This window comes from Ambystoma mexicanum, chromosome 2q, assembly GCF_040938575.1.
Source record: "Ambystoma mexicanum isolate Mex_15411 chromosome 2q, UKY_AmexF1_1, whole genome shotgun sequence".
NCBI lineage: Eukaryota > Metazoa > Chordata > Amphibia > Caudata > Ambystomatidae > Ambystoma > Ambystoma mexicanum.
Window position 1 is genome coordinate 1,437,991,729 of NC_090924.1, and position 12,226 is coordinate 1,438,003,954.

Here is a 12,226-nt window from a genome sequence, read left to right on the forward strand (position 1 = left end):
ATATTCCATTCCAGTGCTTGCACAATCTGGACACATTCACAAGCCCTGCGGTACAGCGGTCAAGTCAGGCTTTGCAGAACTGCTCCAGGCCAGTTTATACAAAAGTGGGTCAGCCAATTGAATGGTTGTTGAATAGCAGTGAGTCGTTCTTTCTTAAAATCCATATTCTCCAGCATGGGGTCTGGCATGGATTCACATGCTCATGAATATTCCCCGTCGTCAGGCTGGGAATCCTCGGTAAAGAAAAAACCAGTATCAGTTTTGTTTCCGATCTGTCTTTCGTAGTAGTAACCAATCACTGGTCTCTGCGTCATACTGACCACAGCCAATGACTGCCCTCTACCTAAGCACCGCCTCTGGCAGCCATCTTCAGATTTTTACCGCACGTTCATGTGTTGGGATCCTCGTGCTATTGCTCTCGAGCGTTAGCGCTATTTTTTTCACGTTTTTTCTCAAAAACTTCGTTTTTTCGGTCAAAAGAGCCTCAAGCTCCACCGACTCTCCATCCGATCAACGGGGACCCGTGTCGGATTCGTCTGCGCCCTCAAGGGTGAAGATTTCGTCGAGCTACGCTTTTGGAGGACTCCAGAAGTTTCTCAGGCCCGGTCATGGCCCAGGAGAAGGGAAGCTCGACGCCCGGAAAGCTGTTCAGGGTCTGCCCTGGATGCCAGCTGCAGAACGTCTTCAAGGAGGACGAACACTCTTTTTGTCTTTACTGCCTACATGAGGACAAGACGCACGTGGAGAAGGACTGTGCGTTTGGCGGCAACATGTCGGAGCGGACCATGAAGTACCGCCATCAACGTCTCGCCAACTGGCTGGAAGGGAAGAGCCCGTCCGGCGAGAAGAAGAGGAAGAAATCCGAGCGGTCTTCTAAGACCTTTGAGGACGCCCCGGCGACGGGGGTCCAACATAAGGCCAAGCACCGCGAGTCCGCTGGCACCGGGAGCGCTGAACGGTCGGGCTCTACGGGCGCCAGGCTGGGCGCACCCTCCCCGGCACCATCAACCACGAGCCAACGCTCTCGGTCGGGTAAGAGGAAGGCCGAACACCCGGCGAGGCTCCTGGAGAGGCCCCGGTCGAGCTTGAAGGCGGAGGGGGAGCGAGGCAGTGTCCCCCTCCCCTCAAGGATAAGGCGGTGAGCGCACCTAAGGTGGTGAAGGCCTTAATCCATCCGGCCAAGCCCTCTATCGAAACTGTCGCGGCGGCCCTGGCTCAGCCTGTGGAGGCTACACCAGTGGTGGCGACCTCGGGGCTCGGTCTCCCTGCCACCTCGGAGGGAGTCCTCTTTTGTGCCCATCTATCGACCCCCGTGAAATCCCCCGTGGGGAAAAAAAAGGGGGGGCAGGGCGTCGTCGTAGATTCGGCCACAACCTCGGAGGAGGAGCTGGTCGAGGTCTTAAGCCACGGCCTCGGCGTGGAAGAAGACCGGCCCGTCGGGATGGATCCCGACGCAGGTGACGACGACATCGTCGAGGGTACCGACGGGGCCCCTCGCCCGTCGGATTCCCCTCTGCCAGCGCCGCGGGACAACTCGGCGGCCATTTTGTTGGCTATACAGTCCTTATGCTCAGAGATAAGGACGAGACTCCCGTTGCCGACGGAACCTCTCCCGTCGGGGGACCCAGAACCGGGACCTTCTGGGGTTCCCCCTACCAAGAAAAGAAGAATCCACCCTCCTCCTTTTCAGCCGTCGCGTCCATTCCAGCCCTCCTCCCCGTCCACCCGAGGGGATGATACGGGGACTGACACGGCAGCGACGGGTACGGACGACGAGGTATACGACGAGGATGTACCGTCGTCTCCTCCCACCAGGGCTTCTCCGCCCGACGAGATTGGATCGTTCCACTCCATGATCACCAGGGCATCCGAGCTTTTCCAACTCTGCCCTGAGGAGAAGAAGGAAGGTTTGCTTTATCAGCGGCACGAGGCCAAGAGGAAGACGGTCCTCGCAGTGCCTCTATTGGACGACATTTGGGATGAGGGCCTCACCCTCCTCAAGAACCCTTCCACGACGCCAGCTAGAAGAGACCGGTACGAGAAAAAGTACCGGGTCCCGGAGACTTCCCCCCCCCCCCTGTGCCTCCGGGCGCAGCCTACCCCGGACTCCGTCGTCTCCGCGGCGGCCAGGAAGAAAGCGGGGGGGTGCGGCCTCCACATCGACTTCCCCACCGGACGGCGAGGGAAAGAAATTGGACGCTATGGGACGCAGAGTCATCTCGTCTGCAGCGACGACGATTAAAGCGGCCAACGCCTTGGCTATCGTGGCCCGCTACGACAGGGAGCTCTGGTACAAACTGGCTCCCCTGCTGGATTTCTTGCCGGACGACAAGAGGGCAGAGGCCCTGGAGATCCTGCAGGAAGGTGAGGTGGCTTCGGACCACGCCATTACCGTTGCGACGGACATCGCCGACACTGGGTTCCGCCAGTTGGGCAATGGCGTTTGCCTTAGGCGGCGTGGATGGCTCAAGGCTACGGACTTCCGTCAAGACGTTCAGACCAGAGTCCTGGACATGCCCTTCGATGGGAACAACCTGTTTGGGGAAAACAGTGGACGATTCCCTTCAGGCCATTAAAGCGGACACTGAGACGGCCCGGGCCCTTGGAGTTCTACAACAACGACGGACGCCCTTTCGGAGCAGCGGAGGCAAGGGCGCCTCCAAAGGTTCCGGCGGCGGTTTCTCCACCTACCGTCAAGCGGCCCGCTCGTCGTCTCAGGAGGCCTACAGAGGACGAGGCAAGTCTGGCGGACCCCGCCGTCGTCGCCAAGGAGGTCAAGGCGGCAAAGCCTCGTCGAAGCAGGATTGAACCGGCCGTGGGGTCGGGCCCCCACCGAAGCACCCCGGTGGGAGGCCGGCTGGCGAGCTTCGTCAGCGTGTGGGAGTCCATCTCCACCGACCGTTGGGTGCTGGATGCCTTGGCCCGGGGCCACGCGCTCGAGTTTCAAAGAAGGTGTCCGCGCGTCCCCCCCGTGGCCAGGAAAGAACTTCACGTCCCTCAACTTCTCCTGGAGGTAAAGGCGATGCTCAGGAAGGGTGCCATCGAACTCGTCCCAAAGAGGCTTCGGGGCTCCGGAGTTTACTCGAGATACTTCCTCGTGAAGAAGAAGACGGGGGGGATGGCGCCCCATCCTGGACCTGCGACGTCTGAACAAGTTCATCAAGGCGCAAAAGTTCCGGATGGTCACCCTCCAGCACGTCCTGGGTCAGCTGGAGGAAGGAGACTTCCTGTCGTCGTTGGATTTGGAGGATGCCTACTTCCATATTCCCATCCTAAAGGGGCACCGAAAATTCCTCAGGTTTGTGGTCCAAGGGCGTCACTACCAGTTCAAAGCCCTCCCCTTCGGACTACGGTCGGCACCCAGGGTGTTCACCAAGTGCCTCGCACCGGTGGCGGCGCAGCTGCGCCGCGAAGGGATCCACGTCTACCCCTACCTGGACGACTGGCTCATCCGAGCCAAGACGAGGGAGCTCGCCGTGGTTCACACGGCAAGGACCGTCCAACTTCTCACGGACTTGGGATTCTCCGTGAACTACGCCAAATCCCACCTGGTACCCGCGCAAGATGCTCTGTTTCTGGGAGCGAGGCTCAACACAGTGTCCCTTCTGGCCTCCCCGTCGGAGGAGAGGACCAGGACCATCCTGGGCAAGGTGCAGCGGATGTTGGTGGCCGACGCGGCCAAGGTGAGGTCCATCAAGTCCCTCCTCGGAATGATGTCTTCCTGCATCTACCTCATTCCCATGTGCAGGCTCCGGATGCGCCCGTTGCAGGAGTTCCTGGACGCGCGCTGGATCCAAACGACGGGCAGCTTCGAGGAAAGGATCACACTCGACGAGAGTTTCCGACGAGCGATCCGGTGGTGGGGCACCCGCGCGCATCTGACGGCGGGCATGGACTTCCAGACCCCAGCCCACCAGGAGACAGTGACCACGGATGCCTCCCTGGAAGGGTGGGGAGCGCACACCGAAAATCTGCACGCAAGAGGCCTTTGGCTCCCGACGGAGAAATCCCTACATATCAACGTCCTGGAGCTCCGTGCAGTGTTTTGGGCCCTCAGGTCCTTCCTTCCGTCCCTCAAGGGCAAGGTGGTGAGGATCTTCACCGACAACACCACCACCATGTTTTACATCAGGAAACAGGGCGGAACCAGGTCCCCAGCACTGTCCAAGGAGGCGCAGGACCTGTGGCATTGGGCAGTCGCCCAAGGGATGTTTCTGGTGCCGTTTCATCTGGCAGGGATAAAAAACACCATCGCCGACTCACTCAGCAGGGAGCTGCGCTCGTGCCACGAGTGGGAACAACGGCAGGATCTAGTGGATCGCCTCTTCCGACGGTGGGGCACACCCCAGATCGACCTGTTGGCGACGGCGACGAACTCCAAGTGCCGGAGGTTCGCCAGCAGGTTTCCCCAGGCGAGGAGCATGGGCGATGCTTTCTCGTTCCCCTGGGAGGGCCTGTTCCTCTACGCGTTCCCTCCTTTGCCACTGCTAATCCGGCTTGTCAACCAGCTCAAGAGGTCACGGTGCAGGATGATCCTCGTCGCACCTGCGTGGCCGAGGCAGATATGGTTCCCGGACCTTCTGGACTTGTCAGCGTCCCCGCAAATCAAGCTGCCGGTGGACGCGCATCTGCTCTCCAGGGAAGGAGGCGCCATCCTCCACCACGACCCGAAATCGCTGAACTTGCAGGCCTGGCTCCTGCAGCGCTAGAGTTTGGAGGATACGACATACCGGCCGACTGCAGAGAGGTTCTTGCAAAGGCCAGGGCGTCCTCGACTCTTAAATGCTACGGACACAAATGGAAGAGGTTTTCTGTCTGGTGCCACGCACAGAAGATTAACCCTCTACGGATTACGGCTCCCCAGGTACTGCCGTACCTGCTGACGCTGGCCAAAGCTGGACTGGCACACGCGTCCATCAAGATTCATCTTGCTGCGATCTCCCGATACACCAGAACCACGGGCCGGTCGTCCCTGTGGTCTCATCGTCTGGTGAAAGAGTTCATGAAGGGACTGTTCAGATCGTTCCCGCCGGTGAAGGCGCCGGCCCCGGCGTGGGAGCTCAACGTGGTGCTGACCAAGCTCATAGGACCTCCGTTCGAGCCTCTGCACTCGGCCCCGTTGAGGTTTCTGTCGTGGAAAACAGCGTTTCTTGTGGCCATCACCTCCGCACGACGGGTGGGAGAGATCCAGGCCCTTTCCTGCAAGGCCCCGTACTTGACTTTTCACGACACGAGGGTAGTGCTCAGGACGCACCCCTCCTTCATGCCCAAGGTACCGTCGGACTTCCATCTCAACGAGCCCTTGGTGTTGCCTGTGTTCTTCCCGTCGCCTTCGTCGCCGGCTGAGAGGACTTTGCACTCGCTGGATGTGGCTAGAGCGCTGAAGTTCTACGTGGACCGCACGAAGTGTTTTCGGAAGACGTCACAACTCTTTGTGAACTTTGGACCTGTCAATCAGGGGAAGGCTCTCTCGAAGGCTTCCATTTCCAGATGGCGCTCCGGCTGTATCATGTACTGTCATCGGTTGGCAAACCGACTGCTGCCTGGCCGTCCGAGAGCCCATTCCACCAGAGCGATCGCAGCTACCACGGCGTTCCTTTCTGGTGTGCCCCTGCTGGACATATGCAGGGTTGCTACGTGGAGGTCGACGCACACCTTCACGAAATTCTACTGCATCGATCGGGATTCCAGGGAGGAGTCCAGGGTCGGCCAAGCAGTGCTGCGCAACCTGTTCGCCTGAGGTGAGCCTGGTGAGGAGGTAAGATGCTTAATGTTGAGTTTGATGTAATGCTTAATGTTGAGCCTTTGCCACCTCCCGTGGTTGTGCATGTGTGTACTGCTATGTATTCTTTATTCATGAGCATGTGAATCCATGCCAGACCCCATGCTGGAGAAGGAACAAGTTACTTACCTGTAACTGTTGTTCTCCAGCATGGGTCTGGCATGGATTCACATGCGAACCCTCCTGCCTACCCCTCTGCGGCTCTTCACTTGGTCATACTGCCACTTAACGTGCTTCCAAATCTGAAGATGGCTGCCAGAGGCGGTGCTTAGGTAGAGGGCAGTCATTGGCTGTGGTCAGTATGACGCAGAGACCAGTGATTGGTTACTACTACGAAAGACAGATCAGAAACGAAACTGATACTGGTTTTTTCTTTACCAAGGATTCCCAGCCTGACGACGGGGAATATTCATGAGCATGTGAATCCATGCCAGACCCATGCTGGAGAACAACAGTTACAGGTAAGTAACTTGTTCCATCCTGCCGCTTCTGCTAGTGTTAACTTAAATTGTATGAAAGGTGATGCATAGCAAGTTCTCACATTAAAGAAAAGGTCACTTTGGTATGGTATTTTTAATTTATTTTAAAAAAGCGCTTGGACACAAAACGAGTGCTTCAAAGCACTCCAAGACAAGAGGGTAACATAGGATACAATCATTCATAAGGCCTTGGAAAAATCGGAGTGATATACAATAACAATAAGCATAATAGGCCTGACAGCATTTCTGCTAATTAAGTCACGTTGATAGATGGTGGGGAAAGCAGGGAGGGGTGGACACGAAGGGGGTACATCAAAAACAAACTGACATGGAAGTACCTGTCTGGTAGTGCGGGTAGGTGAGGAGAGGTGGCGACACGTAATAACTCAACAGCCATACTAGTGAACATTTCTTGCTAGAATGAACACAGTCGACATTGACATATGAGGAGTGAGATGGGAAAAGGGGGGTGGGCGGAATGGTTAACACAGTGTTTCAAGTGCACAATGCTAGGAGGCGGACAAGGGGAGACGGAGTCAGTCAGACAAAGAATTGACTATTTGGGTGCATCAGTTTGTGTAAGTGCTCAGACAGGAAGTGCGAGGGGTGGTGGAAGGGATAAGTGCTCCGAGTCCAGGAGGGTGGGGTTAGAGCAGAGGGTTTATCACTTTTGGGAAGTGCGTAATGCAGTCAAGTGCGGGGGCCCGCAGGCAAGTGCAGGGACTGGTGTGGGTGCCTAGGACCTGTAGGGTTCTGAAGTGATCCTGAAAACCAGTCAGCTAGCTAAGGAGAATGTAGGGAACGTAGGTTAGCAGAGAAGAGGAAGGTCTTGAGGATTTTCTGGAATTTCAGGAGATCCGGCTCGAGACGGAGAGAGGCAAGGAGACTGTTCCAGAGGGCGGCCCCTGCAGAGGAGAACGATCTACCCCCAAGTCTCTGTTTGGAAAATCAGCTCACTCTGAGTTTGAGGACGACGAGCGGAGTGCTCCAGAGGGGCTGTATTTGTGAAGAATGGGTTGTAAGTAGTGTGGGTCCCGGCCTCAGAAAGCCTTGTGAACAATGCAGAGGGTCTTGTACTTGAGGCCAAGAATAAGTCTTGCAGTTCTGATCTGGATGAGTTGTTAAGGTCGCGGTGTGGAAGTAGGGAGATTGAGAAAGAGACTGTTCCAGTAGTCGAGTCTAGAGAGAGCCAGGGCTCTGGGGGAAAGTGAGAAAAGGTAGCACTCATTTTCAAGTGCTGGTATCGGTCTCTATTGCTTTTGTTTTTTATTAAATGATGGTAGTAAAATAACGATGGTTACCAAGTTGCATATGCTTTTTAGAAAGTGATCTTCGCAATACACAAGGAGATTTCAAAATTCTTAATATTGGGAAAAGCCCCAGGGCTAAAGAAAAGAGTGCTAATGGCAGATAACATTTTCTTTCCATAGTTTCAGTGAAAGCCAGTATTTGTGAATTCTGGTTAGGCAAAATAATGACTCCTGGTGTTCTTTCACAGATATGAACGCATTGAAGTCCCCATTCATGTGGTTCACCATGATACAATTGGTAAAGTGTGCCTAGAGTCTGCTGTTGAGCTGCCCAAAATCCTATGCCAGGAAGAACAAGACGCCTATAGGAGAATTCACAGGTGAGCAGTGTTTCAGAGATGAGGCACGATTTGATTTTGGGGGTGGAAAACCACGGCAACCAGTTATTTGTCAATAACCAGAAAATGTCAGGGACCTTTGTGGGCCATAGGAAACTGGTAAGTGTCAGACAGAAGAATGGGTCATGTATTGGGCAAGAAAGGTGGCGACAGGTGTCCGTCTTGTTTCAGAGACGGGTGCCTATAATGTGAGGTATAAGACCTGTCCTTTGCAACCAAGACTCTTCTCTATTCCCTGATGGGGGCAAATTAGAGGGAAAGAGAGGGGGCTTGGCTGTTAACCTCTGATGTGGGTGGGGGACTAAGGACCTAGCTCAAACCCATGTTGGGAGGTCAATATCTGTGGTTAGGAGTACTTCTTGGAATGGCCGTAACTAAACGAGCAGCGTCTCGGCATAGAACTTTGACAAAGAGCGTGTTTTAGTGTGCGGATGTAGAATGGGATTCACCTGTGATCTTTATTGGGTGAAAGAGGCGGTGACATAGACTTCTAGAGGCCTACTTGGGGGCCCATGGGAACGTTGTTTTGTTGGGGCCATAACTGGGGGTTCTAGTTTTCGATTGGTGGCAAGGAAAATAGTTTTGCAGAGTATTAATAGTAGGAATGCTTATTGACTGGTACTAGACAAAAATGCACAAGAGGAGGCGTGGATGGGACACCTTTTCTGGGGTTCAGATGAAAATGCCTCGATGGAAAATGACGCCTGTTATGGATTGTTTGTATTTTTAGTTAAGGTAGGACTACAGATGGGGGTAACAGTCCCACCTAGAAGGGCATAGCTGGTAATTGCTTTTATGGAGTGCGACGTAGAATACCAGTTGGTAGGGTCTGTGAATGCCTAGTTTTTGGGGAACTAAGGAAATGGCTTTAATATGGCAGTTGACCATTTAGTTTAGAACACATGTTTTGTTTTGGGTTCCATTGAAAGCTCGTAAGCCCTGGCCTGCTGTTCCAAGCTCCCACCCTTGGATAATCTAGACAGCTGGCTGGGAGAGTAGGCACACTTTGCCTGTTTGGGTGTTTTAGTGGAGGTGGATGTAGAGAGTAAGGCTAGGAATTCCTGACCTGTTTGCCCTGGTAATAGCTGGGAAGGTGGTGGGAATGGTCATTTGAATACTACTTGTGATGGGGGTCATGGAGGACAGAGTTGGGAATATATATATATATTTCTGAGGCTTGTGGAATCTGCTTAGATCACATGCTGTGCATAGGCCGACATCTAGTGGAAGCTGCAGAGTATTACAGTTTGTTTTTCGAAAGTCGAAAAAGGGCGTCGACACAGGGCGTGCCAGTAATACTATCCCTAGTGTGACGTCCACTGTACCCATGATCCCTCACGCGTCTAGGATCCCCAGATTGTTTTTTTCCGCCATTCTGGTCGGAAGCACTTCATCGGAGTTCCCTGGCTTTGCCATATTTACACTAAAACTAATTCTAATTTGCCCCATTTTCTCACCCCTACGTCGACCAGCATCTCGACGCCGAACCGGGGAGGAGATCAACGTCGAAACCCGACGGATTGGGCCTTGAGGCTTCCGCCTCGGCTCGGGCCTGGGCCGCTGGCCTCGGCCCTACAGTAGGGAGAGTGGGGGGTGGTACACTTCCACACTCGGTTAGAAACACCTTCTTACCTACATACACTTGCCCGCTGCCCACAGGTGCGTATGGAGGGTACGCCCTTTCAGTTTTGCCCCAAGTGTAATAAAAAATACCCTTGGGTAGATAAGCACGCTACGTGCAACCTTTGCCTGCCCAGAGACCACCCCGAGGCGGGTTGCAGGGCCTGTAGCAGGTTTAAGACAAAAACTCTTTAGGACCGCTCCACCAAGCGTTGGGCCCACCACGCCAAGCTAGCAGCTATGGAGGCGGAGGGTACCTTCAGCGACGGCAGCGACGCCAGACTTTCGGACGGCGAGGGCACCAAGGCGTCGAAAGACAGCCTAACGCACGTCCCCGGCCTCGGAAGGTCGTCCGTCCCGGCGACTATGGGGAAGTCCCCCGGCGACAAGAGCGTTACACATACACACACTAAACACAAAAAACCCACCCGAGATTCGACGTCGTCGAAACCTCGGAAAGAGGCACAAAAGGAGCGGTCCGAAAGGACGTCCTCTGGGCGGTCCCGGTCGAGGTCGCCGCACGACGTCAGGCAAGCCTCCACACTTGCACAGAGTGCCTCGCCCATTAACATCACGGAAGATCACTCGTCCGGAGACGAACACGGCTTCCATCCCCAGCCCACACCCCAGGAAAAGGGTACATCTCTTGGGAGTGAGGAGGGCCCAGTTTCGAAGCCTAGTTCGAAACACAGGGATTCCACATCCGATCCTCGACGCCAGGCGTCGAAAAATAGGGGAAAGGGTAAACACACTTCCACCCACGGGGAAGGGGGTAAGCAACAAAGGAAACAACCCTTGCAATCCCCCACAACAATAGAACTGACTTCCCCGTCCAAGTCTTCTCAGGGACAGTCCTTAGAGAGTTCCAGCAGGGTCACCCCAAGCTCTAAACTCTGGTCATGCAAGGACATTGACAGAGTAATGTCAAGGATGTCCTCCTTAGCAAATTTCTTCGAAAGACACCCTGACCAACTAATAGCTTTAAACCCTCAGGAATCTTCTCCCTCAGGTTCAAGGGACCCTATCCCCTCAAATAAAAGGCCCCGGGTCGAGACACCAGTAAAGGCTTCAGAACCCTTCGAGGTCCAACCCTATTCTTGCCTTTTCCCTACAGGCCAAGGAGACTCTTCCCTTATAGAGGGCCAGGATTTTGAGACACCAGAAGATCTCGCAGTGTCAGACTATTACGGGGAGGACGAAGACGAGGATGAGCCAGAAAATAGCCCAGATATTTTCAGAATGGACTCACCAGTCGAAAGGGAAGCCCCAGTGTCTGATTCCCCAATAGATAATCAGCCCCTCCTAAATGAACTGCTCTCTCGGGCAGCTAACCACTTCCACATAGACACACAAGGTGTCCAAGAAGAGAGGGACTTCGCGGAGGAACTAATAGGGGAAAGGAAGACAGTAGCCCAGACCATTCCCATCCTGAAATCTATTCAACGCAGAATAGCACCATCCCTTGTCAACCCAAACTTGACAAGACCTGTAAACCCGAGAGTAGAGAAGCTGTTTAAAGCAGCCCAGTCGGACCCTCTATATATTAGAGGCCAACTTAAGCCAGACTCTCTAGTCGTAACTAACACCCGCAAGAGAGCTGGAACCCCATTATCTTCCTCGGAGGCTCCCCCCGACAAAGAAAGTAAGAAACTCTATGGTTTTGGTAGAAAAGTAGCTTCCACGGCAGCCTACCAAACCAGAATCGCGAATTCCACCACACTGTTGGCCAGCTACAACTGCCATCAGTGGGAAGAAGTGGCAGCACTAATAGATTCCGCTCCCGAACCCCTTAAAGGCCAGCTAGCTCGCATTTGTGCAGAGGGAAGAAACGTCTCAGGCTGCATTTTAAAAGCAACTTTAGACGCCGCAGACAATGCGGGTAGAATTATAGCAGAGGGGACTGTCATCAAAAACATGCTTGGTTGAGGCAGTCGGGATTCAGAGCAGAAACACAAGCTGCACTCTTAGACAAACCAGTGGAAAGTGATCTCCTGTTTGGAAAGGCAGTCGAGGACGCACTAAAAAACGCTAAGGAGGAATTCGACACCCTCAAATCCCTTGGCCAGTTAACTACCAAACCACCTAACCAAAGAGGGAACGGCAATTTTCGTCGCCCCCGCGGCCAAAATTCCAATAGAGGTAATAGCTATTCCCACACCCAGGGTACACAGTGGAACACCAACTCACAACAGTCTACCCAGGGGTATGGTAGGGCTAGTAGAAGAGGACGTGGTAGAGGCAGAGGCAGCCCCAGTAAAGGAGGCGGCACGCCTCCACCGAAGCAGTGACGCTCATTTCAGGGTCCCTTCCCATGCAACCCCAGTAGGGGGACGAATATCCAGCTTCACCCAGGCATGGGAAGGGATAACATCCGACAGATGGGTGCTGTCGACAGTATCCAAGGGGTACTGTATAGAATTACTGCAACGTCCCCGAAACCACCCTCCAAGACAAAAGGTCCACTCTTTGGAACATCAAAAGATCCTCCTCGAGGAAGTCTACAATCTGCTCCTAAAGGACGCGATAGAACTCGTCCCAGGACACCAGGTAAACAAGGGTATCTATTCAACTTACTTCCTTGTGCCAAAGAAAGATTTAACAATGCGCCCAGTATTGGACTTACGGCCTGCCAACAAGTATGTCAAGCCCCAAAAATTCCGTATGACCACGCTACAAGAGGTAATCCCACTCCTAAAA

General features: G+C 54.1%; 1 protein-coding gene across 4 annotated transcripts in view; it reads left to right on the forward strand.

Moving 5' to 3' along the window:
• BRCC3 (BRCA1/BRCA2-containing complex subunit 3) overlaps positions 1 to 12,226 on the forward strand; it is a 197,196-nt gene that overhangs the window by 141,440 nt on the left and 43,530 nt on the right. For 2 of the 4 annotated variants that reach the window (XM_069648986.1, XM_069648987.1), the window contains exon 6: positions 7,760 to 7,891. The exons of the other annotated variants lie outside the window; for them this stretch is intronic. In XM_069648986.1, the coding sequence (XP_069505087.1) occupies positions 7,760 to 7,891 (132 nt within the window). The remainder of the gene's footprint in view (positions 1 to 7,759; positions 7,892 to 12,226) is intronic. 4 annotated transcript variants of the gene reach the window in all.